Source organism: Alexandromys fortis, unplaced genomic scaffold (assembly GCF_014885135.2).
Source record: "Alexandromys fortis isolate MF-2015 unplaced genomic scaffold, M_Fortis_MF-2015_v1.1 scaffold_3, whole genome shotgun sequence".
NCBI lineage: Eukaryota > Metazoa > Chordata > Mammalia > Rodentia > Cricetidae > Alexandromys > Alexandromys fortis.
Window position 1 is genome coordinate 11,413,824 of NW_026067909.1, and position 25,639 is coordinate 11,439,462.

Consider the following 25,639-nt stretch of genomic DNA (forward strand, 5'->3'; position numbering starts at 1 on the left):
GGGGGAGGGGGAGGAGGAGAAGAAGGAGAAGAAGAAGAAGAAGAAGAAGAAGAAGAAGAAGAAGAAGAAGAAGAAGAAGAAGAAGAAGAAGAAGAAGAAGAAGGAGACAGAAAGAAAGAAAGAAAGAAAGAAAGAAAGAAAGAAAGAAAGGAAGGAAGGAAGGAAGGAAGGAAGGAAGGAAGGAAGGAAGGAAGGAAGGAAGGAAGGACGGACTTAAGGACTTGTGGATCCCCACCATGCAGACATGTTCTTACCTGACCTTGCCTGTCCATGGAGCTTCTTGAGCTGATGGTGGTCTTGTTGGCAGTGGCACCTATCACACAAAGCAGGATACAAGGGCTCAGGAGGTGAGGAACTCTCTCAGAGTCCAGGTGCTAGAACAGTCTGAACTCAACTGGTTCTCCACACCCTCATTCAGCATGATTTCAAGCCAAAAGCTCCAGGGTTGTGATGCCCAGGGAGTACCTTCCCCACGAGGAGTGAGCATAGCTCCAGGCTCCTGCATCCCTTGTCCAGGGTGGTTCCTCTCTCCAGGTATTGGATTGCAGGGGTGCTCTGGATATTTCAACACACAATGGGTTGCTGATGATGGTTTATCATCTCCATATGCTAGCTGGTCATGTCCATGATGGGCACCTGTCTGCCTACCTGAACCACAGGCAAGAGGGGACAACAGTAAGACCAGCCTCTGCCAGCCTCTTATCTCTCCCTATTATGGAACGTGTTCATTTGAAGTAAAGTATATTGTAAGACAGTTTTATAATTGTAAGATCACTGCAAGTCAGTAGAGTGTGCGTGTGTCCTCTCCAGGGTCTTTGTTAGGAACATAATGTCTCAGTATGTGCTCATTGCTGCTGGTCAGAGGTGCCCACTGATGCCCACCATGCCTCATACAGCTCACGCTCTTTGCTTCCTCAATGTTCCCTTGTACCCCTTTCCCATTCCAGGACCCATCCAGGATTTCACACAACCTGAGGACCTGCCTCCTGAGGCTCCTCCAGGCCAGAACTACCTCTTTCTATCCTAGATGTGACCATGGGTTCTGCAAGGGTTCTGAGAGGCATCCTGCACTGGGTTGTATCACATTTTTCTCAGCATTAGGTGATTCTACAGGTTAGGAAAGGAAGTTGGTCCACTCTTCACCTCCCACTAAGGGTGCCAACTACACAACTTACCCCTATGCTAGGGTTGGCTATCCTGGCTGGACTGTATCTGTCTGGCTTCCCAATGGTTATATTGCTCTGTCCCCTAGAAACCACCAGGACCTGGCCCTTGTCACCAGGAGAGACTCCAGGACATGGATCACATTACTGACCCTTGTGGACCCCAGTGGGGACCATTCATGAAGGGACCCCTGAGAATGAGGTCTGGCCTCCTCCTGGATCAAAGCCATGGGCCCTGTTCCCCGGGGACCGGGAAGCTGAGCAGGCAGACAGGGTAGCAGGCCATCGCCCCAGGCAGGCGTGGGAATCCACACATGGCCCCTTCTCAAAGGCGGGTGCTGTCCCTGGGCCCCGGCGGGGTCCTGGAGCCTCTCTCATTGGGCACATCCGCGCCCAGCCTGGCCCATGGTGGAAATGCAAATCTAATTAGTCTGGCATTGAGCCCGTCTTAAAAGCATTAACAGAGCCTTAAACTGTGCTGTCGGATGGGGGTGAAGAAACGCCTTAGAGAGAAATTACCGGATGGTGACAAAGCCCCAATTTATTAGTCTTCTCCAATGGGGACTGTGCAAAGGACATTAATTACTTTAATGGGACTTATTTTGCTTCGTTGCCCAAAGTAATTGGTTTATTAACCTCTCCTTCCCTTTAGGGAAGGAGGGAGGGGTTGGGGGACCGGGTGGTGGCCCTGGGAGGGCCCTGCCCACTATGTTGCTTCTGCCCAGCAGGCCAGCTATGCACCCTGGGGCAGCCAGAGCTCTGTCCCTGCTGGTTCTGACTGAAGCAGTGTCAATACCCCACTGGGAGCCAAGTTATGGAGATACAGCCCTGAAGAAACAGAGCCCTCAAAAAAAAAAAAAAAAAAATACACTGTCCCTGAGGCCATCCGGTCATATCTGTCGCAGGTATCCTAGGAGAAAGGTACATGGCTTCAGGGGAGGTAGCGCAGGCTTCCTGCAGAAGGGTCAGGTCTGAGAAGGTGGGGAAAGATAAAGGACACAGGGAGAGGAAGTGAATAGCCAGGCCAGGTTTGGGGATCATGGTGGACAGTGTTCAGAGGTCAGAGGGAAGGTTCTGGGAGGAGGGGGATGGAGCAGGGCTAGCCTGAGCAGGTAAGGCAGCCAGCCCTATGGAGCCTACTTCCTTGTCCTTCCCAGATGAAGCCTGATCTCAAACAATCTCTCCCGTTTGGAGAGAGCCATCTTGGACACATGTCATGGAAAAGCTACTTCTCCACAGGGACAGGACAGCCCAAGCTGAAAACAGTGTTACGTTTGCGGAACTTCACAATCTACCCATAGGGAAGGACAGGACCGAGTGCTGGGCAAGAGGCCAGCTCTTTCTTCGTGGACTGGGCTCGAGAGAAGCCCAGGACTAGGCAGGGAAGAGCCTGGACTACACCTTCAGGTCCCCAGACAGGCAAGAGTTCCTCTTGACCCCACCTCTTGGGTGGGTAGAGAGAAAAGTTTTCCCCACCTTTGGAAACACAAGTTGGACTGGCCTTCCTCCCCTTTACTTGGTGAGGCCCCAGGGAGGGGACCTATGTGTAGATCCCAGAAGGGAGATGCTATATTTGATACAGCAAGTGAACTGGGGAACTTGATGAGTTGGACTAGGGCTGAGGGGTCTTCATTGGCTGTATAACCTCAAGTTCTCTCAGAATGTTCCCAGGGGTTTGTTCCCACAGACAGGCCTCCTCAGCATCCTGATAGTCTGGTCCTTACTTGCCCTACATTTAAGCCAGTGCCCTGGCCAGGCATATGCATAGAAACAGGGATCCTAGGTGGGTCCAGCCTACCAAGGAGGACCCAGCTCTAGATATTAGAGCCCTAGGAAGTCTGAGACATAGGGTCTTGGAGGCCACTAGAGCTTAGAGACCTTCCCTGTCCAACACCAAGCCCATTTCAACAGTGCTCAGGGTTGGTTATGCTAAAGTCTACCCCTCCCTTTCTGAACCTTGAGGATTCTGTATGACAGAAACAGGCTAGGCCTGCCTTGACATAAACAATATCTTGGAGGCTATGATCAAGTCCAGAAAGTAGAAGTCAGTAGGCCAGAATCCCTGGCTCTTGTCAATCTTCTGGGCCTTCACCCTTGGGAGATCCATGTCTCTCTTTGCAGATGTTACCTTGTCTTTGATTCTAACCTTGACTAAAGGGTAGTTCTTGGCTCACTGCATTGTGTGACAGGAGATATTGAGGGGTAGGAAGGCTTGGTCCAGGTCTCCAAAATGGGGGGAGGCTTCAGACCCTGTCAACAAGCCCATCCCTGCCATTCTTAGAGTGAAAGTGAATGGGGGACTCTGGCGAGCATTCACCTCATACCTGGGCTTTGGGAGGAAGGAGGGTCTGTCCCAGGCAAACCTCACAGATTTTAGTCTAATTCCTCCATCTGATTGGGGGCCCATTCCTTCACCACCCACAGTAAAGTCCAACAGACTCCAGGTTCCAGTGTGGAGCCAGGACCTACCAGCCAGGTCTAGAAAAGGCTCTGTGGGAAGGGGCTTGGGGACAAGGGTGGGGAACATGCGATTTGAGGGGTGTTAGTGGGGCCTGACTCCAGGATGTGGGGCCTGGGAGCAGTTAGAGATAAGACTAACAATCTGCTCGCTGGGGAAACAGGAACTCTGAAGGTTGCCACTCTTCCCCCTCCAAGGCTGTATGACCTGAGGCCAAAAGCTGAGCCTCTCTGGTCTCTGTCCTTATTTGTACAGGGAAAGGGTTTCGGACATTAAACCTGTTTTAAAGCACAGGAACAGGGAAGCTTGGGAAGCTTGCGGCAAAAATGTATTGGGGGTTAAGGTAAGAGGAAGGAATCTAGGCAAAAAGCTAATGATGAGGCTAAGGGACCAGAGTATCTCTGGGGAGCCTGGGGCAAAGTAGGATGTGCAGGCTGCCCACCTGAGGCCTGCAGGATCTAGGGTTTCGGTCAATGCTGGAGGATGCTGTGCATTCCAAAGAAAGATGGAATTGGAGCAAGTCGGAGCCCAGCAAGTCAGAGTCCAAGGCCAAACCCTTGGGAGTTGGTCACCAGGTGGGCCTCTGGGTGACCTGACAGGTTATGGAGTTTGTGAGAAAAACATCTGGACACATAGCAAAGTGTCCCAGAGGGACAAATCCACCACGAGCACACTATGGCTGATTCATCGAGGACTTTGTGCCCTATCCAGAAAGGCTGGGTCAGAGGTCCCAGATCTACTAGTCCCACACAACTTCAGGGGTTTTATGCTCTAGGACCCTAGTCTCTGGGCTGCTGAATCTCTCTCCAGGAGACCAGAGATCTATCTCCTGAATTCTGCTAGCTTAACTCCTGTCTTTCCCCCTTCTGCTTATAACCCAAGTGGCTGCAAGAGGCCCTGGTTGGGCCCAGGTTGCTGTGTAGTTCACGAGGAAATACGCACAAATCACTCCTCTGGACACAGCCCATGTAATTCTTCTTAGACATTAGGAGTTTTCTCTCCCTTGTTTTAATCAACAAGTCCCCAATAAGCCATTTCAGTGAGGCCATTACCAACGGCCCCTAATCTCCCGGGGCTGCCGAGCGAAATGGGATCTCTCAGCTCTTTCGCTGAAAACGCTTTTCTTGTTTTCTTTCTCTAACATGCTGGAACCCAGCCAATTCCTCGCCGGTTCCATTAACTTAATGAGGGCTGACAGTCTGCAACAAACGTCCTCATAATCTCCCCAGGACCGAAGCAGGGTTCTCCCCAGCACTTGCTCAGACCCCAACCTTCCCAGCTTCTCCCCAGGATTGAAATGGGTCCTTTCCAGTGCCTGCCCATACCCCAACCTTGTTAGTTTTTTACCTTTCTGCCCCAGTTTTCCTCCTGGTACAAACCTAGACAAAGACATGTCTTTGCCATTCCTACTCAGCAGCTCCACACAGGTTCCCCCTAAACTTTCAGGCCGTCAGTTTACCTTGGGGCACTAGCACCCCTGTCTCCCAGTGGATTTAGAGACAATGTGTGAGTCTCAGAGCTGCCAGCATGTCCGGCCCTTGGCAGTCCTTCCTCCCGGGATACCTTTGGTCAACATGAAAACTTTGTCTATTCTTTTCTTTCTGATTTCTCTAGCTCCTGAGATACCCAAAAGATCAAAGAATTTACTGGAGCCTTCTGAGTCCCAGAGTAGCAATGGGTTTGGGGGCTTTTCTTACAGGGCAGGAAGTTTCCCTCTCTGCCCTAGCCTATAGAAGCTGCCATCTTTGGGAGAGGGTCCAGGCCAAGAATTGTGGTCTCTACTAGCACAGAAAAGGGAGGACTGGGTTGATACTCAAAGTAGACATCCATTCTATGCCGACAAACCCTTCCCCTGATGTGAAAACACAGCCCTCAGTAGTGCCAAGAGCTGTGGGGTGGGGCTGAGTACTCACCTGTACACCCAGTGGTCCAGACTCGGAGCCAGGTCAGCCTCTCCCCATCAACCACACTTTCTGTTGTTTGTTTTTTTTTTTTCAGACAAGGCCTTACTATGAGGTCTTGGTTTGTTTGAAACTTACTATGTTGACTAGGCTGACCCCAAACTTGTGGCAGTCCTCCTGCCTTAGTCTCCCAAGTGCTGAGATTACAGGTGTGTGCCACCGAGTCTAACCAGTCTGCTTTCGTGAGCACACATCTCACAGAAATGGGCCGCTGTTCTGAGATACGTGGATGTCCTGAATGGGCTCTCCCTGTGTGGCACTCTTATTCTGCAATATGGGGTGAACAAAAGTGGGGACACGGAGTGGTGTCGCTACGCCTGTTCATCTGGGGAAGCTACCACACAGTGTTCAGCATCTCTGAACCTGCAGTCTGTCTGCAAAAGGAGCCTCCCAGAACACCCCTCGGTTTAGCATGAGGACAGGGTGTGCTCACAAAACTAAGGCATGATGTTCAGCATGGCTGTGCTGCCTGATGTTGGTTTCTGGGTAGTTTGTGTTCATTTATTGTTTTATGTAAGCCTATTGGACTAGGAACTACACAGAGCCTCCTCAGGCCACACTGCTACACAAACCTCATTTCTGTGGGCCCGCGTGCCTGGACCTCTTACAGCTGTCATCTCCCACCTTGCGCTCAGCTCATCCTCTCCCACCCTAATGGTATCAGTCCTGGGATGAACAGTTTCTCCACTCTGTCTAATCTTTTGAAATACCCCCCTAAAACTGTTATTTATGACCACAGTCATTTCCTTTGTCCTCAGCTTCACTTTCTGCCTTCTTAGTTACTCCAACTATGGTCAGAAAATATGAAATGGAAAATTCTAGAAATAAACAACGCATAAGTTTTTAATTACTTGTCACTCTAGTAGTGTTATGAGATTCATGCCATCACACTCTGTCCCACCTGGGATATGAGTCAGGCCCCTGTCCCCCATTTCCAACAGTTTATACTACCTACCCATTAGCCACTTAGTAACTGTCTCGGTCATCAGGTCTGTCAGCTGGGTGTCGCAAGGCTTGCCTTTAAACTCTTACTTAATAATAAAACATAATACACAATAGTAAAAAAAATTACACCCGTCATGGTGCTGGCCATTCAGATATGCCAAAGAGAAGCCATAAAGTATATCCTCTGAATGAAAAGAAGAAAGTTCCTGAGTTAACAAGGAAAGAAAACAGTGGCATGCTAGGTTGCCAAGACCCACGGGAAGAACAAATCTGTAAAACTGTAAAGAAGGAAAAAGAAGTCAGCGCTAATTGTGTTGTCTCTCCTCTCGCTACACAGCTCATAACTGCTCGTGGCTTTGGGCATCTGCTTGACATCTTGGAGCGTGTTCCTTGTAGGTAAAGGGAACTACTGTGTTCACAGAAGTGCTTGGCTCATGCCCATCACACAGGGCAGACTGCTCGTGTGTCAGGCAGGGGCCCCAAGCACATAGCTTGGCCCCCACTCTCCTCTAGGAGGGATTGGAGGTGTTTTTACAAACTGAACCACTCTTGGCTGTCTTATTGTCTCCAATTTCTGCCTTTCATCCCCTTGACTTTTCTGGCAAAGGCACCCTATTCTGTGTCTGTGTGTCCCACTAATGGTAAGGTCCCTGCCTGTTGGTTCAGCTCCTTAGGAAGCCCTTCCACACCAGCTTCCCCCACTCTTATCTGCTCTCTTCTGGGTGTACCCCAAAGGACAATGCTGGTGGCATGGGGTGGAGCTTATTTGGGGTTTTCTTCTGGTCTTAGGGCCACTATGGAGGGTAGGTCCTGCTATAGTCTGCTCTCTTCACCCCCAGGGCATATGGGCTCCACCTGAGCCCCATAGCACAGGCCACAGGCTTCTGCAGAGGCACTTCTCTCCAAAACCCCCTCCCACACATCAACACTCTCCTCTGTTGTAGACTTGGGTGACACCATCATCCCCCGGCCTGAGAGGCCTCTGAGAAAGAATCAGGCCCGTCCATCCTTCCACTACAAGACAGCCCTCTGCAGTTTGGGGGTCAAGTTGTGTTGCGCTGCACCGTGCTGAGTTCACCTCCATGATGCTGAGCTACCGTGATTTGGATCAAGGGGAGTTTATATAAATTCAACCAAGTGAACTTACATGGGTGAGGGGGAGCTAGTAACTTTATACCTGATCTGTGTCGTGTGGTCTCTGAGGGTCCAAAGGAATATTATAGTATCTACCATTCAGACCTCTATAACAAAACACATTCAGCTGAGAAAAACGTATGCATTCAGTATCTGGAAAGTACCTTTCAAAAGTTTCCTAAGGGTTCTGTGCGCTGCGCAGGGGGCACCTTTTGTGAATCCTCACATGACTGGAGTTAACGAGCTCCTTGGACAGCAGTGACTGTAATGGCCACAATGGTTTCTTCTATTCCTCCTCCTCTGCCGCTTCTTTTTGAGATAGGGTCTCATGTGCCCCAGGCTGGCCTCACACTCACTTCAGTTGTTGAGAATGATCTTGAACTTCTGATCCTCCTGTCTCTACTTCCTCAGTCGTGAAATTATAGATATGCATCAGCTGGCTTATGCTAGGGATGAAGCCCAGGGATTTGGTGCCTGCTAAGCGAGAACTTGTCAGAGCCCCATCCCCAGCTCTTCAGGCTGCTTTGAAAGGAATACTAATCCCATTCATGAGCGCTCTGCCCTCATGACCTAATCCCTTCCCAGAGACTCTGCTTTCCGATGCCACCACACGGGGAATGCATAAGACTTACAGACAGATTGCAGTACAACCACCCAGATCACACCATTCAAACTTGGCTTTCTCAAGTTTATGTCCTTTTTACATGCTCACATAAGCCCCTGAATCCCCAGAGTGCTGAGAATCTTATCTAATTCCAGTACTGACACAAGAGTCTTCAGTGTCCAAAATGAGTGAGGCCAGGGTCAGACTCATCCTGAGGCAAATTGGTCTCCAGAGCTATTAGCCTGTGAAATCACAAAGGCCCTGAGCTTCCAAATTACTATAGTGGGGCCATTCTAAAGATGACGTCCCCTCACAAAAGGAAGAAATGAACAAGAAGAAAAGAGTGGCCGGTCTCAAATACATCTAAACCCCAACCAGACAGATAGCACTAACTTGTAAGGGCTGAAATCATTAGTCTTTGTCCCACTTTCTGAGTACACTAAGCCAAGATTCCAGCATAGCCGTGACACTGACTTGACTGGATATATCCCATATGTCATCCAGGCTGGAGTTCAGTGCTGATGGCTCTGCCGCTCTGGGTTTTAGAGATAAGCCTACCCACATGGCCGGACTAGGAATTTCTCTTGTAGTCCCACCATGCATCAGTTCTGCCTCAGCTCTGCATGTAGTTCTTTGGGGCATCTTCTGAGTGGAGACAGCTCTGCCCTTAGCTGCTATACCAGGTGGAAATGGCCCCATGAAGGCCACTGAGACTTGCCACCCACATAAGGGATAAGGTGGCCTTGAAGCTCCCTGAAATACCTCCGTGGTCTCTGTGTCACCTGGTGAGCGGCACCAGCTCCCCTTCGGGCATATCACGTTCTGACCTCCCCCGTTTCTGCTCTCTCGTGAACACACTTTTTCATTCTCTCCCATTTGGCTGGTTGGTTTGAAAGAGGGTCTTATTGTGTATCTTGCTGTGTGGTCCTGGCCGGTCTGGTGCTAGTCCAGGCTGACTTGAACTCTGGGCTGTCCTCCTGTCTCAGCCACATGAATGCTGAGACTACACAAGTATCTAGTCCACCATGCCTGGAGCCATTTCATTTTTTTTTTCCTTCCTTCTGGCAGCTGTCTTATCCAGGTGGGGACACTTATTGCTTTCCTTGTAATTGTCACTGGCTTGTGACTCTCCTTTTACTTTGTACTATGATCAATCAAGAGAGGCTAGGCAGCGCCATGAACACTTTGCTGAGGGGCATCCTCTGCTAAATAGACTTGTCCATTTCTCAGCAGTGCCGTCTTGTACAGACACTCAGACCCCAGGGCACCATCCCACCAGGTTCTTCGCTACTTAATGGCTCTATGTTCCCACAAATCCCTCTCCAGCCTGTTCTCTCCTTTCCCCATTACCACCAGCATCCCAGCTGTAGCTCTTCGCCCGTCCTCAGGAAGTCTCTAAAGCTCTGGTCTCCTGAGACCACACCCAGGCCATCCTCAGTCTCTCTTCACAAGCTTCAGACCCCTTCTGGCCCCTGCCTGTTCCTTCTCCCAACACTGCCTTTCATCAACACTGCCATTCTCGGTGCCAAGTTCAGGATTAGCCCCGTGACAAAAATGCCTTAGACTGGGCGGTTTACAAACAATAAAGATTTACTGTACACAATTCTAAAGACTGAGAAATTCAGAATCAAGGCTCTGGCAGATTCAGGATCTAGTGAGGACTATGTCTGCCCCATAGATAGTGTCTTCTGTGTGTCCTGTGGCAGATGGCAGAAGGGTAAGAAGAGATAACTAAAGCCCCTCAGGCTTCTTGTATAAGATCATTAACCCTATTCATGTGGGTGCCCCTCTCATGACCTAATGTCCTCCCAAAGGCCCCACCACAGTCTCCTTGGAGATGAAGTTTTAGTGTATGCAGACACTCAGACCCAAGAGCCTTGACTCTGGGGAAACAGAATTGCCCTCCTCTTTCAGCTCTGGGACAGTTGAAATGGGTGACCTTTGCATTGCAGCCACCTGCCCCCTGAGACCCTGCAGAATGTTAGTGCCAAACAAGAATGTCTGCTATGGCTTGTCTGGGCGGGGGCCCAGCAAGGGGTGGCTCACATTGATGGCTGATATGGAAATAATTTGACAAAGACACAAGAACCACCCGTTGAACACTGTATGTGATGAGACATCACTTAGACCTGCCAAGAGAGTCAAAATTCACTGACACTGGGTCGTGGGCTGTCCCGAGAATGTGGATGTCATCGGGCGTAGTAGGGAGCTGCAGCAAGGATTGCAGGGTTGGGTGGGGGAATCTCAGGAGTTGGACTTTGTCCCGTAGAAGCACCCTGTGATCCACAGTTTGAGAATAGGCTGCGTGCCTACAGGGAGGGAATGAGACCAACTTCAGTGCACCCTGGGTGCCTGCCAGGGTTCCTGGGACACTCTGAGAAAAGGGGTTCTCTCCATTTTCCAGAGCCTCCCTATCTCTCTAGCTGAGCTCTCTGAAGTGATCTGCAGGACAGTAACCCCTGCTACAATGCCCACCTCAGTGCACACGTCAGCATGGTCGCACCCTGCAGCCATCACCACTGGCTAACCTTAGAGCGTTTCATCGCTCTCAAAAGCCACCTTCACCCATCAGCAGTCACTCCCTATCCTCCCCGCCTAAAGAACCACCAATCTCGAATTTCTACAACGTGCTATTCTGAGCATTTCATGGAACTGGAGGTCTATAGCATGGGGTCCATCGTGGCTGGCTTCTTTTACCTAGCACAGTGCCTTGTAGGGCAGTATCCACTCTGTGATACACGTCAGCATGTCAACACTCTTCGTTTGTATGGCTGAATGATATTCAGTCACATGGGCAAACCATGTCTGTCTACTGATGGAGTTGTTACTTGAATGTGTGTCTTCATTTCTTGGGATGCATATGTAGAGGTGGGGTTGTTATGTGCTAAATATTTAGAGGAACCACCAGCCTGCTTCTACTACAGCAGAGGAAACACATTTTTCTGGTCAGTGGATAGCCACCCCTTTGAAAATGTGGGATCGCCTCTGAGGTGGAGGCATCCCAGAGCTGATGAGCAAGGCAATGTCTGTGCGTTCACAGGAAACTCTGGTATTCAGACCTTGAAAAGGGGAATGTGCCTCACAGCACTGTCCACAGCCCTGAGGCCTAGCACTAGCCACACCTTTGTCAGGAGGAAAGAAACTGAATAAACATAGATGTTCATGCTAAGGAAAACTTTATGCCGGCTCATGTGACCGAGCCAGTGGCAGACAGCCACATAAGGGCCTCTCAGCAATGGAGTACTAATACGGAGGCAGGGCTAAATTACCCTGGCATACGTTTATCTGCTCATTTGTTTTGAGACAGGGTCTCACTCTCTGGCCCAGGTTGGCCTCACACTCACAGCAATCCTTCTGTCTCAGCTTCCAGAGTGCTAGGATTATATTGTGTGCAACAATGCCTAGCTTTTTTTTTTATTTCAGTAAATCAACAAAATTAAAAATATTTGCCCTCTGGGTCACATATAGATATAATAAAAAATATATATGAAAACAAAAACCAAGGGAGGAAAAACATAGGGGTGGTTACTCCAGCTAAGATTGAAGGCTCTCAAGACCACAGTCGTGGTCGATGAGGTGACACATTCATGGAGTCCCACTTTTCACCCACTTTCATGCCTTTCACGGGGATGGAGAGAGAACAGAGCCATATCTCCTCAGGCCATGCCTAGAATGAAGGGTTTCAGGCAGCCTCCAGTTCGTCAAGCATTCTTCTCTAATAGCTCATGCTCCCTGGATTCTGTGAAGAAACCTTTATCTAGCCCAAGGCTATGCAGGCGTTTGGTAGCCTTTCACAACCCAGCCTCTCTACCTTCCTGTTCAAGGCCTGACAAACTAGCTTTGCAGCTGTGGGGAGGGAAGAATTACAGTATCTAACTCGATGGTGTCCAAGCACGTCTACTGAGAACATTGGTTCCCTGTTGAAACAGCTTCGGTGATAGACGCAGAGGCCACAGGTGTGCTTATGGCATCTAAGGTCTTGCTCTGTCCTGTAGCCCTGCCTACCATGCAGCTGTACTGGGATTTTTCTTTGTGCTGTGGATATGCGATTGTGTGTGTGTGTGTGTGTGTGTGTGTGTGTGTGTGTGGTGTAATGCAGGCCACAGTACACATATGATGGTCAGGGGATGTCCTCAGGTATTTACCCTGTCTTCCGCCTTGTGTCATTCGCAGCTGCCGGCTGGCCTGCCCACGAGCTGGCAGGGATTCTCCTATCTCACCATGGGAGCACTGGCGTTACAAATGTGCACTACTCTGTCTTGCTTTACATGGGTTCTGGAGATTCAAACTCATTCCTCATGCTTGTGTGACAAGCACTTTACCCCTCGAACCGTCTCTCCAACCCTATGACCACCTTTTGTTCGTCTGTTTGCAAGACAGGGTCTCAGATAGCCCCAGGTGACCTTGAACTTCTGATCTCCTTGTTTCCAACTCCTGAGTTGCTGGGGTTATAGGGTGAGCCGCCATGCCTGATTTATATGAGATCAAACCCAGGGGCCTCACATATGCGCAGCAAGTGCTGTACCAGAGAGCCATTACCCATCTCACTGTGATACCTGAACTCTGCAAGTCTTCAATATTGTAGCTGTTTTTCAGAACTGCCGTGGGGATAGTGCTTAGCATTTTCATAAATATTTTAAGATCAGACTGTCAATTTCAAAAGGTAGAAAGATGACAAAAATTATAGAAACTGGAATGAGAAATCTGTACCAAAGCTTGAATAAATCTTCTTGTAAAATAAGAAGGGCTTTTTTGTTGCTTTTTTTGTTTAAGACAGGGTCTCATTGTATTGCTCTGGCTGTCCTGGAACTCACTGAATAAGACCAGGCTGGCTTTGAATCACAGAAATCTGTCTGCCTCTGCATCCCAAGTAACTGGGACTAAAGGTGTATGCCCAGCTTCACTGAGGGTTTTTAAAATGTTTTTATTATTTTTATGTGTATGAGTGTTCTGCCAGCATGTACATGTGTGTACCATGTGTATGCAGTACTCTCAAGACCAGAAGAAGGCTTCAGAGCCCCTGGGACTGGAGTTACAGATAGTTGTGAGCTGCCATGTGGATGTTAAAAATCAAACCCATATCCTCTAGAATAGCAAGCCAATGCTCTTTATCCCAGAGCCATTTCTCCAGCCCCACAGATAAGAACATGTTATAGCCTTCATGAATTCAAGTCACCTTCAGCTCTCACTGGTGTTCAGTGCTTGGCTGCCTATGACTCTCACCTGTGAGCAATTTAAATAGATGGAGTAACTTTGGCACTATTACAGTTAGCATTCTGTGGTCTAATTATTTGTTCCCAGCAGACAGTAAGATAATGGATTGTTAGCTTTCAACTGTTAGTTGAACCAGGCTTGCTCCTCTTTCAGTCCTCATTCTTGGCCGCTAGATTTCTGGGGTTACAAGCATGAGCTACCTGAGCTACCATGTCCATGGCCAGCAAGGTCAGGATTTGCTAAATTTACTTTTTATTTTATTTTATTTTTTTGATTTTTGGTTTGGTTTTTGTTGTTTTGTTGTTTTTGTTGTTTGTTTTTGCTTTTTTCAAATGAGTCTCTCTGTGTAGCCCTAGCTGTCCTGGAACTCACTATGTAGACCAAAGTGGCCTTGAACTCAGAGAGACTCACCTGCTTCTGGCTCCTAAGTGCTTTATTCTACTGTTAAATTACATTTTATTTGTATAAGATTTTATGGACACGGTTAGAAAATATGGGACACACATCTCAGGAACAAAGTGATTTCTACATTATCATTAAACTTGATGTGTTTAGGATTTTTTGTTTGTTTCAATTTTCATTTTTGTTCTTTTTTTTTATTGTGTTTCCTACTTTCCTAGCAGTTGTGTTTTTAATTAGGACGAGGCCTTGAACTTTATCAAGTGCTTTTCTGCATCTTTTGAGTTGATTATATGTTTTTTTCTTGTTCTGTTGATGTGGTGAGCTCTGTTGGTTGATTTTCAAATGTTAAGCCAGCCTTGCATAACTGGATTAAGCCACGCTGATCCTGCATCTTGACATGAGCCCTGGTTCTCACTGGCTGCTGGTTTTTAGAGGCTGTCTCCACATCCAGGACAGACATTACCCTTGAGTTTTCTTTCAGGAATATCCTTGTCAGATTTGGGTATCAAGGCCAGACCACCTCATAAAAGCCCTGTAAGAAGCTTTGTATATAGTTGTGAACTTCTTCTCACGTGTTGGGAAGGACTCGCTGGTGAATCATCTAGACCACTTCTTTGTAGGAAGATCGTTAAAATTCCAAGTGTAATTCTATTATCATAGGGCAGTTTGTATTTGTTTCTTCTTCTCTTAAAATGTGTTTTGATGAGTTAATCTATTTTATCCATATTATCAAAATTGTTTTTGCTCATATTATCCTCTGAATTTTTTTTTTATGTCTCTAGCTCCACAGTGGTGTTCATTTTTTTAACTCCCAACACTGGTGATTTGTGAACCCCCTCACCCCATTCCATCCATCTTGCTAAAAGTTTTAGCAATTTTATTAGTCTCTTTGGAAAGCCAAATGTTAGCTTTGTTGATTTTCTTTAATGCAACATTCATTTTTTTATTTCATCAACTTACACCCTTATCTTTATTATCTCTTTCCTTCTACTTCCTTCAGGTTTAAGTTGGTTTTGTGTTTTTGTTTTTTGGCTTTTTTTTTTTTAACTTGAGCTGGATCTCAGCCTCTCCTTTAGTAAACACACTTAAGGCCATATATTATCTTCCCCTCAGTGTCCATATTTCAATGCACCACCAACATTTGTTTAATTATATTTTTGGAAGCACGATTTTTAAATTTTTATCACATTCATTTACATGTGTGTGCGGAGGGGTGCATGTGCCATGGCCCTTACGTGGAAGTCAGAGGACAACTTTTGAGAGTTAGTTTTTCTCCTTCCACCATGCAAGTCCTGGGGATCAGACTCAGGTCTTCAGACTTAGCAGTAAGCACCCTTACCCACTGGGCCATCCTACTATCATCAAGACTGGCATCTTGCTAAGTAGCCCAGGTTGTGATCTTCAAGACTTGGCCTCCTGAGGTGCTGAGATTATAGATGTATACCCCACACTCAATTTAGCTGTAATTTTTGATACGTTTTTATTATTCAATTAGGACCATTTTCTAATTCATGTAAGATTTTTTTCTTTGACCTTGGGTTACTTAGGCCATTTAATTTCCAAAACACTTGGGGATTTCCTAGTAATATTTTTAATTTGTAGTTTAATTTTATTGTGGTCATGCAAAACGTGATTTAATTTCTTTGAAATTTGTTGAAACTTGATTTTAAAACCTAGCACTTGGTGTCTTTGTAAATACTTACATGTGCTGACCTGTGATGGCGTGGTTTTGTCCATGTCAGTTAGGGCAGACTGACACTCAGATTGTTCGTATTGTTTCTGTTGATGTTTCACCATCCTTTCAATCCATAACCGTTATATAGCTGTAGATTTTTCTTTTACCATTTTGTTCTCCAAGTTTCTCTATATGTTTTAAGGCTCTATTTGTAGGTGCATACAGATTTGGAATTGATCTTTTCCTGCTGAACTGACACTTTTTCATATAGGCGCCAGTGGAAACCCTGAACAACCTTGGATGCCATTCTTCAAGTGCTGTGCTTTTTTTTTTTTTTTTTTTTTTTTGAGACAGGGTCTCTTCACTGATCTGAAACTTGCCAAGTGGGCTCAGATAGTCGGCCAGTGAGCCCCAGGTGTCTCCTATCTCCACTCTCCAGCCTTAGGATAACAAACACATGGGGCCATACCTAGATTTTTTTTTTTAACCTTTAATTAGGGTTCTGGGGAAGGAAAGCAGGTCCTTGCACTTGTGAGAGAAGCTCTTTACCAGGTAACCCTGAGCTGGTAACTTTGTAACTCTGAGATCTTTGTCTGACTAGGCAGGGCCGGGTGCTGGTTTGCAGATGCCTATGTTTAGAGAACTATGCTAGGATACCTGTTTCTCTGCCCCTTTCTTTTCAGTCTCTTTGTTTACCCTTTTAGTGTGTTCATGTCTTAGCTTTTTAATCCTGACTAACAATTCTCATCTATTTAGTGGAATATCAATTCACTTCTCTACCATCTTATTCTTATCCATTTTTCTTACTATTTTTCTTTATTTTTTACTACATTGTCTCTTTTATCAAATCACCTATTGCATTCTTAATTTCCACTATTGTGTTGCCCTTTCTCTTATTTATTTATTTATTTATTTATTTATCTATCTATTTATTTGTTGTTAGAGGGAATCATGGAATGTGGTTGAGACAGCACCTTGGGTAACCCAGGCAGGCCCCAAACCTCTGTGTAGCCACCTGATCCTCCTGCCTCCACCTCCCAAGTGCTGGAATTACAGGCATGTGCTACCATGCCTGACTTTTATAGAATTTCTTTTTCAGTCTTTGGAGATAGTTTCTATCATATGGTGAAACCCCTCATCTCTTCATCTATTTTCTTGACCTATCCATCACAGTTATCTTAAAGCTCTCATCTAGAAAGTCTGATGCAAGCCACAGCCGTCTATCTACCAATGACTCTGTAGGTCAGACTCTGGGCTGCCCTGCCGGACACACTCCTGGGGGCAGAACACTCACTTGGTGGCTGAGCAGTGTCAGCCTCACATGCCTGAAGCTGTCAGCTGTCATCCGAACCCTTCAACTCTCCTCCTTCACTCACTAGCAGGCTAGCTCAGACTTGTCCGGGAGGCAGCAGTTTTCTGAGAGGGTAAAAGTGAAATCTGCAGGTCTTTTGAGGCCGAAGCTTACAACACTGCGGTGGAAACAGACTCAGATCTTTAATGGCAGGAGCAAAGAGGGATTTTCATCTATCTTTAACAGCCTCCATGTTCATACTCCTCCCTAAAAAACAAAGTTCTTTCTCCCTCCAACACACTTAGAGGTCTCAGTGTTTGCAGACAACACCTCACGTCCCCAGCCTTCTGTCATCCGCCTTTTTTGTTTTCTGCTCCTAAAATCAATACTAAATATTATACAATGAATTCACAGCCTCTAAATTTTAATTAATAGCTTTCTTCATTTTTCTTTCCTTCCTTCTTCCCTTTCTTCCTTTCTCTCTTATCCTCTGTGCTAGGGATTGAAACCAGTTCATGCTAGACAAGCATTCTACCACTAATCTGTGTTCCCAGCACCACTCCTGCTTTTTATGTAGTCCTAATTGGCCTAGAACTCACTGTATAGTCCAGGCAAGCCTCCAAGTCACAGAGATCCTCCTGCCTCTGCTTTCTGAGTACTGGGCTTAAAGGCATGTACCAACACACCCAGCTCCCCTGCCTTCTTTTTTTTTTTTAACTTGTTAAAGTTTTGTTTATCTTATGTATATATGTTTTACCTACAGGTATATATGTGCAGCGTGTGTGTGTGTGGTGTCCTTCTAGTTCAGAATAGGGCATTGAATCCCCTGGAACCAGAGTTACAGATGGTTGTAAGATGCCATGTGGGTGCTGGGAACTGAACCCAGGACTTCTGGAAGTACAAGCAGCAAGTACTCTTAACTGCTGATTCATTTTTTCAGGCAGGATCTCACTAAGTAGTGCAGGTTGGCCTTGACCTCACTCTGTTACCCAGGAAGGGCCTGAATTTATATTCCTCCTGCCTCAGCCTTCTAAATATCTGGAATTATGAGCCTAGCTTCTAATTTCTTTATCAGCTGTCTACTACTGAGCAGCAAACCATAACCAATGTTGTGGTTTAATACTTATTTGTCTTGCTCACAGTTCCCTGGGTCAGGAGCCTGGACTCAGCTCTGCTGGATGGTTCTGTGGTTGTGCTTGGGATGACTCAGGCGGCAGCAGTCATCGGTAGCTTGCTTAGGGCTGGGTGGTTCAAGATGGCTTGGTCACATGCCTGCAATCAGTGCTGGCTGATGGCTAGGCACCTCCACTTACTTCCCTGCAACCACCCCAGCCACACTCCGAGCACCTGTGGTTTCCACACTTGGTGAGCTCCCCAGACTCTGCAGTCACATTAGGTCACAAGGTCAGCTCAGATTCAGGCAGTGTGTAAACAGCTATCTCCTGAGGCTAGAGAGCCTGTAGCAGGTAAGACTGCAGAAAGCACCACCTTCAGCTCTCCAGCTAGGATCTGTGTTTCCCCTTCAGCTTCAGCTTTTATATAAGAACAAAACAAAACAACAACGCAGAAGCTCCAAGATATCTCTGCACAGATGACTAGGTTTTCCTCTAATATGAAAAAGAAATCTGGGCTAGTTTAGACTTGAGGTTTTGGGGGGACCTCAACCAAAATTTTTGGCTGCTTCCTGGGGCCCCCATCCTAAAATAGTCTGAATCCCAAGCCTGTTGTCCTCAGTGGCAAGAGCCTGCTGGCTTCTCTGTTTCATTTTTACTCCCTCCCGGCAGCACTGTGCTCTGTGAGAACCCACAGCTATTTCCAAGGGGGAACTGTGTAAAAAAAGATACCCTGATAGCCTTTGTTCTCTGGAATCCTGTCACTTGTATCCTGGTGGCTCTGTAGCCCAGGCTCCACTGTTTTCCCCACAGCCCAGGAAGCCCCACCATTCCATCTGGTGTAGACATTTCCCACACTTCTCTGAGAAGGAAGCACTGCCTGGAGGCTAGGCTGGCTTCCTCTTGCCTCTTGTTTTCTGGGCTCAGGGCCCTTCGAGTCTAGCTTTCCCAAAGGCTCCCAGCAACTCTCTGTTGCCAGTGCGGTTTAGTCTGGCTGGTCAAATTTGAGCTTTACAAACTCTCCCGGTTTCTCCACTGCCTGGATGCCTTCTAGTCTTATTTCTGTGCACTCAGATGTCTGATCTCAGGCCTGCTTTCTCCAGTGATGTTTCTAAAAGGACCTTATTTCTAGAAGGAGCCTTAGAAACAAACCAATGAAGAATCCTGAACAGTCTCTGTGAACAGTGCCCTCATAGCATGGCTGTTGTCCTACCCCTCCAAAGGCATTCTCTGACTCTGCTGTTAAGAGTTGCAACCCTTGCAAACTGGGGGTACAGACACCCACCCCAGCTCTGAAACACAAGTAGGGAAAGGATCTTTCTCCCCACCTGTGGTGAGGCAACCCTCACTTTCCCCTTTAGGAATCCCTAGCCTCCGGCTTCTCTAGAGGCAGGGCAAACCCTGGATAGAATGTTCTCTTTGTTCCTGGAGAGTTCATCCATGTTTGGCCGGGGCACCTTTGACACGTGTTGAAGGGTTACCAGCATGAAACCTGCTCACACTCTGCTCCCCCTCCTCCACAGGCTACGGGAGCATCATCGGGCCACCATCAAGGTGATCAGGCGCATGCAGTACTTTGTAGCCAAGAAGAAATTCCAGGTGAGCTCAAGTCCAATTGTGCAATTGGCCCCAAGAAGACTAGAGTAGTAGTATGCCCTCAGTCTTAGGTACCAAGATGCTGTGACCATAGTCCTTGAATCTCCACCACTCCCCAAGACAGCAGGCTCCTTCAGGGATAATGGCCCAGGGGTTCTTTGCCCCTCCACCTTGATTGTTAACACGAACTTCATGGCCTCACTTCTCCTTCTGTGCAAGGTTGTGAAAGTGACAACCTGGCAATGTCACCTGGACAAGAAGTGACCTTGTCCTCAGCCACCTTGGAGCTTTCTGTATCCTATCCTACCTATACTGCTAATGAACAAGGGCTCCTGAGCTGGCAAAACTGCAGCTCTGGGATCCACTTGCTGCCAGCACACTTCCAGAGTTGTTCTCCTGAGGCTCTGAGACCAGGGCTCTCAGGGAATAAGGTGGCAGGCTGTGTTTCTCCTCTGCTGTGGGACAGTCGTGAGCAGAAATCATGGGGAGGACAGAGTCTTATTCCCCACTTTGCGAACATGCAATAGAAGCAGCAAGGAGAAGAAGGCATTCTCTTGCCACAAGGTCCTCGTCCCTGGGGAGAGAAAGCTGGGGCAGCCTATCTTAGTCTCCAAGGACAATCTCAGTGGTGGCCCTGAGTCTTGTTATAGGGCCACATCTTCCATACCAGGCCATGGGACTGACACAGGCTCCTGCTGCCCCCTCAGAACAGCCCCCACCCCAGTCCTGGAGCAACCCAAACCTCCCTCCTCTGTGAGAGGTAGGGGCTCAGACACAGTTCTCAGGTTATCAGCATTATATTAAGAGGAGCTTTGGGCAACATGGGTCTTACTCATTGTACTGTAGTCCTCAGCATCTCAACTGTTATGCCCCAGCCCTAAGAATAGCCCTTGGGCTGGCCACTGGCCCTCCTGCCAAACTCCTGACACTAATGAGAACAGGATGTGGCTCCTCACCCTAGCTACTCACTGCTACCCTGGAGGGTGCACATTCAACAGTACCACGGTGGCGTTCTGCTGCCCACGTGTTAGCCTGCACCCCCTGGTACTGTAGCAACTCAAGTAGACTAAGTTATGTCCAAGCTCCCCACCATGGCTAGGGACTTCAAAGTGTCAAAAGGAAGTAAGGACGGCACCCAGCAGGGAGCAAATCCAGGAGGCACCATGGAGATTGCGCTTGATACTCTTTCTCCCCCCCACTTAGAAGTCATGTCCCCTACAGTTTCATGGGGTGCTAAAGGAGATTGGGGGACAAAACAACCTCCTATAGAACCAGCTCTTCCCGGGTTGGCAAGGAGCCCATGGTCTCTTAGGGGCAAGGAAGGGCTAGGGTGTGACACTGGGAAGCAGTGTAGCTTAAATTGCTAATGTTTAAAAGGTCATGAGAAATTGCTAGGTCACAACAGTACCCAGGCTGAGAAGTAGCCCCTGTAGGTGTTGGACTAGGTTCCACATGAGACAGTATGGTACCTGCTTGCTAGGTTTTATGCTGTCATGCTAGGTAGGCCCATGGCTACTTGGGGTTCACTTCTGCAGTCTGGATGCCCATTGGAACACAGGGACCCTCATGGTTTCCATGCAAGTCCCCCTTTGAGTCAGAGGTCCACACAGACCCACTCTCCATGGCCCACACAAGGGGCCTGCCTGCCTGCCGATATGTTTGGAAGCTAAGGAGGAAAAGCCCCAGAGCCCTGCATTTTCAGGCCTAGGACACTAGGTACTAAGAGTGGCTCCGGAAGCTGCCAGAACAGGCCAAACAACTCCGACCTTCCTGCTCTCTGCTTCTCCCCTAGACACTCAGTCCAGGTGCTGGAGGGGCCCTGCGGGGGTACTGAGGCTTCTGAGTAAAGAAAAGTAAGGACTCTACAGTGGGCTGACTTTCTTGTTGGGGACACATGGACAGGTAGTGGCAGGCCTCCAAGAAAGAGTGGGATAGATAAAGAGGGAGCCCCTGTGAGGAGGGCCCCAAGGGCTCTAGGCCACCCTAGTGACCCAGATTTCTTTCCTCAGCCATTCACCCACCTGCTTCCCACCTGGCCCTGCTGGTCTTGATGCAGGCATGCCTGCCTGCCTTGCTGACCGATAAGTCCTTGGTCAGCCGCCCTTGTGTCTGGCCTGAGGAGCCAGGGCCTCTTAGCCCTTGAAAATTTGCCTTGAGCACCCACATACACAGGCCGGTCAGTCTGGACAGATGGCATTATCTTGGCTCATCTCTGGCTCCTGTTGCCACCAGAGACACTTGCCCTAGGAGAAAACTGGGATGGTCTCTTAGAGTAGCTCCAGGCAGATATTTGACAGAGGCTCCCCCAACCCCAACCAGGTTCTGGAGGGGAGCTTGGCATTTCTAAGATAAGTCTTGGCAGGCCTGGAGAACTGCTGACCATGGTGGGGTATCTGATCTTCCTCCCCCCCCTTTTTTTTTTGTTTTTTGTTTGTTGGTTTGTTTATTTTTGTTCTGGAACTTATTCTGTAGACCAGGCTAGCCTGAAACTCAGATGTTCACCTGTCTTTGCCTCCCAAGTGCTGGGATTAAAGGCATGTGCCACCACTACCTGGCTCTCTGATCCTTCTTAACTGCTTACAGTCCCCTATCCTGCTCCTGCAGGCCTGCATTCTCCCACTTCACCACCACACAAATTATCACACACGTTTGCAGAGACTAGCAAAGGTACCCATGCACACTTGGACATAGTGGCCCTCAGACCCTCAGACTATTCATAAACCAACATAAGGACTTGTCTTGTTCCTCGCCTAGGCCCGCACTGCCTCAAACTGTAGTTTCTGCCTTCCTTGCTCGTTTACCCCGTGTGCTACCAGGCATGCCTAGAGGTACCACACACTTCGTAAAGCATTTTGGCCCACACGTTCCCTTCCCTAGTACCGAGAGTGACCTTCAGTGTACACTACAGAGAGACCCAGGTCCTGGACTCAGTCATTGCCACCTCTGGCTGACAAGGTGCCGCGTCAGGATTCCTTGGCTTTTCTCATCTTAGATCTTATTTTATTCTCATTCCCTCCTAGACATAGCAGAGTAGACCTCAGCAACCCACTTTCCAGAAAAGAGGAATAGACTCAGTATCCTGTTTTACTGAAGACAGGAACAAGGCTCAGAATTTCATCTTATACAAGGGAGGATCAGGGCTTACATCTCCGTCTTCAGAAGATCGTAAAACCGGGAGACATTATCAAGCACAGTTCTAAGTCTGTCATAACTACATTTGCACAGGACCAAGGATCTGTTTAAGTGCTGTCCCAAACTTGGCCTCATAACAGTCACTGGGTACGTAGGCCACAGAAGATGTGGTAGTCCTGGTGCCCAGAATTACCCTGGGCATGACAGGTCCTTCCTTCATGGGAGCTAGACTGTGTTAGGGGAAGTCTGTGTGGCAGTGGGAGCCATCTGGAACATATGGTGTACTAACTCCCCACCCCGAGAAGCAGCAAGCATGCCAATCATCAGTCTAGGGCCCAGATGCACTGTGGCTATGCAGCACCATGTCTCTGGTCTGCTAAGCCAGCTCCTCCTGAAGAGGCTTGGAATGAGGACTAGTAGACCAGCAGGAGCTGCTGTCTGGTCCGGCTGGAGAAATGACTCACAGTGAAGGTCCAGACAGGCTACACTGGCAGCCTACAAGGGTCAAGCCTGCTACTATATATGTTCTAAGCCATTCCTCCCTATTACTGCCCCCTTACTGTCTGCATTTAGAACTGAGCCTACATGACTCAGAGGAAAGTGACATGTGTCTTTCTGACCTACAGCAAGCACGGAAGCCCTATGATGTGCGGGATGTCATCGAGCAGTACTCTCAGGGCCACCTCAACCTTATGGTGCGCATTAAAGAACTACAGAGAAGGTAGGCACAGAAATGAGTATGGTGACACCGCCCAGGGAAGGCCCTGACCTCACAGGGAGAGAAAGAGTTCTTAGTGAGCCCCACCCCTGAGTTAGCCTCCATCCATGGATCTTCCTGCCACTGGGGTGGAGCTAAGGATCCTGACCATTCAGAGCCAACACGGTCTGGGATTCTGGTGTCAACCCTTTTTCCATTGAAGCAATGTGGTCCCTGGGGCCCAGCATGGGTTTGGACCTAGACGGCTAGTTTCATGGTCTAGCTTGCAAACCTAGCTCTGTGTATAGCTGGGAGAAATGACTGTACCTTCCATAGACAATGCCAACGGTTCAGAGCTTCTCTGTTCTCACTCCACTCATCCATCCAGAGAAGAAGTCTAGGCCCCTCGGCTTCTGCCTCTCATCTTTGAACTTCCTGACTGCCTCTCTCAAGGCCACAGGGTCTTGGGTGCCTCTTGGCAGGTCTTGGAGTGGCAATGGAAGATACCCCTGGAGTGAGTGTCATGTTGTCCTCCTATACACAATGGCCTGTCTTTGTGGTGCCCCAGGCATCGTGTGAGTTGGTGTCCCTCTCTTCTCTCCCAGGCTGGACCAGTCCATCGGAAAGCCATCTTTGTTTCTCCCCATCTCAGGTGGGTGTCTGCACTGGTACCTGGACAGGGCAACCCATGACTAACTCTCTCACCCCTTAACCCCCCTCTGCCTCCCCTCTTCATCACAACAGGCCACTAGGACCCCCTGTAGCAGATAAACGCTGGTAGGCAAAGTGTCTGTAGACAGGCTGTATAATGGGATGTTTTGGTGACAACAGGACCTGCTGTGTCACTTTAAATAACAGATTTCTAAAGCTTCATGGTCAGACTCTGGGTACGGTAGTGTGAACCAAGGGCACATTTTCCCGTGATGGAAGGGCCTAGTGTGGCACATGGATCAGATGAGCAGCCAGCCCAGGGTTTCAGGGGCCATGATGGCTCGGGTGCTCAGGGATGCACCGTGGTATTGGGTGGGCTAGTTCTTGTCTTGGTGGGAATCCCCAGGTCCTCAGGATAAGGGGCTAAGTGGCACCAGGGAGAGAAAAAGCAAGGCACATTATTCCTGGTGACAGTGCTAGCAGAGGTTCAGACAGGACTGTGGGGCATAATCCAATATTGGGGACCACTGAGACAGCAGACACCCTGGCCTGGTGATGGGTCTAAGCCCAGCAGGTATCATTCACAACCCAGCTGAATCAACTCCTGGACAGAGAGTGTTCTGTCCCTCCTGGAAGACTCTCAGGGGTTCCAAAGCCAGAAGGAGCAAGGATGGCACCCAGATCCACTCTGCCACTATAGCGCCTCTCGCTGCCCTGACCCTGCTGTTGTAGTTGCAAGAGAATTTTAAAGGGGCATTTTTACCCATTTCCCCAACTCCTGCTCCTTAGGTTCAGTCTACCCAGGCTCTCAAACCCACGCCTGCAGCCTCATACCCCTGACTTTGTGCTTTATCCCATAGAGAAGAGCAAGGACCGTGGCAGCAACACCATTGGTGCCCGTCTGAACCGGGTGGAAGACAAGGTAGGCTCCCACATCCACTCGGTCAGCTCCGATAGTCGCCTTCCTCAGCCAGTGCACTACCCCAAGGGCAGCAGCTCACTGCACCACCGCACTCTGCTGATCTCCTCTGTGGGGTTCTTGAGAAGCACACTATGCATGGTGGGTGGGCAATACATCTCACAGTTGTGTGCTTGGGACATCAGAAGACTGCCTACCTGCTGGCCGCTTCTGCCTAGTGTCCCAAGGCCTGTAACTCTGCCTCTGCCCTGGGAAGGAAGGAATAAGACCTCAAAGTCAGTCACACTGAAACCTTGAACATGACCTGGCTCTTTCCCTCCATTCCTTACCCTTCGAGCTTTCTGCTCTAAGTGCATCCTGACTGTGTTCTAGTCAGGAGGTAGCTACAGCCAGGCTCCCATCAACCTTCCCATAGGCTACCTGGATAGGATCCTTGCTGAGTAGGCCAAACCTTCTGAAGACTCAGAACCTGGATAGGGTAGATTCCTCAATGGTGCTGGCCTCTACTTATCCTGGACCTGACTAATGTAGAAAGTCCTCAAGATACTGTGGTAGGTTGTGCTCGATCTGCCTGGCCAGGCTATTTTTATAATCCACTACTATAGGCATACCCTATGGTAGCTCCTTGTATACTGACTGCCCACACTCTCATGTTCCAGAATGTCACAGCTGGCATTGGCTAGGC

At 48.5% G+C, this 25,639-nt stretch overlaps 1 protein-coding gene across 1 annotated transcript in view; it reads left to right on the plus strand.

Annotated features, from left to right (window-relative positions):
- The window catches only part of Kcnq1 (potassium voltage-gated channel subfamily Q member 1), a 322,854-nt gene that overhangs the window by 233,466 nt on the left and 63,749 nt on the right, over window positions 1-25,639 (plus strand). Inside the window, exons 12-15 of the mRNA XM_050136686.1 lie at window positions 19,483-19,558; window positions 23,314-23,408; window positions 23,990-24,036; window positions 24,896-24,957. Of these exons, the coding sequence (XP_049992643.1) occupies window positions 19,483-19,558; window positions 23,314-23,408; window positions 23,990-24,036; window positions 24,896-24,957 (280 nt within the window). The remainder of the gene's footprint in view (window positions 1-19,482; window positions 19,559-23,313; window positions 23,409-23,989; window positions 24,037-24,895; window positions 24,958-25,639) is intronic.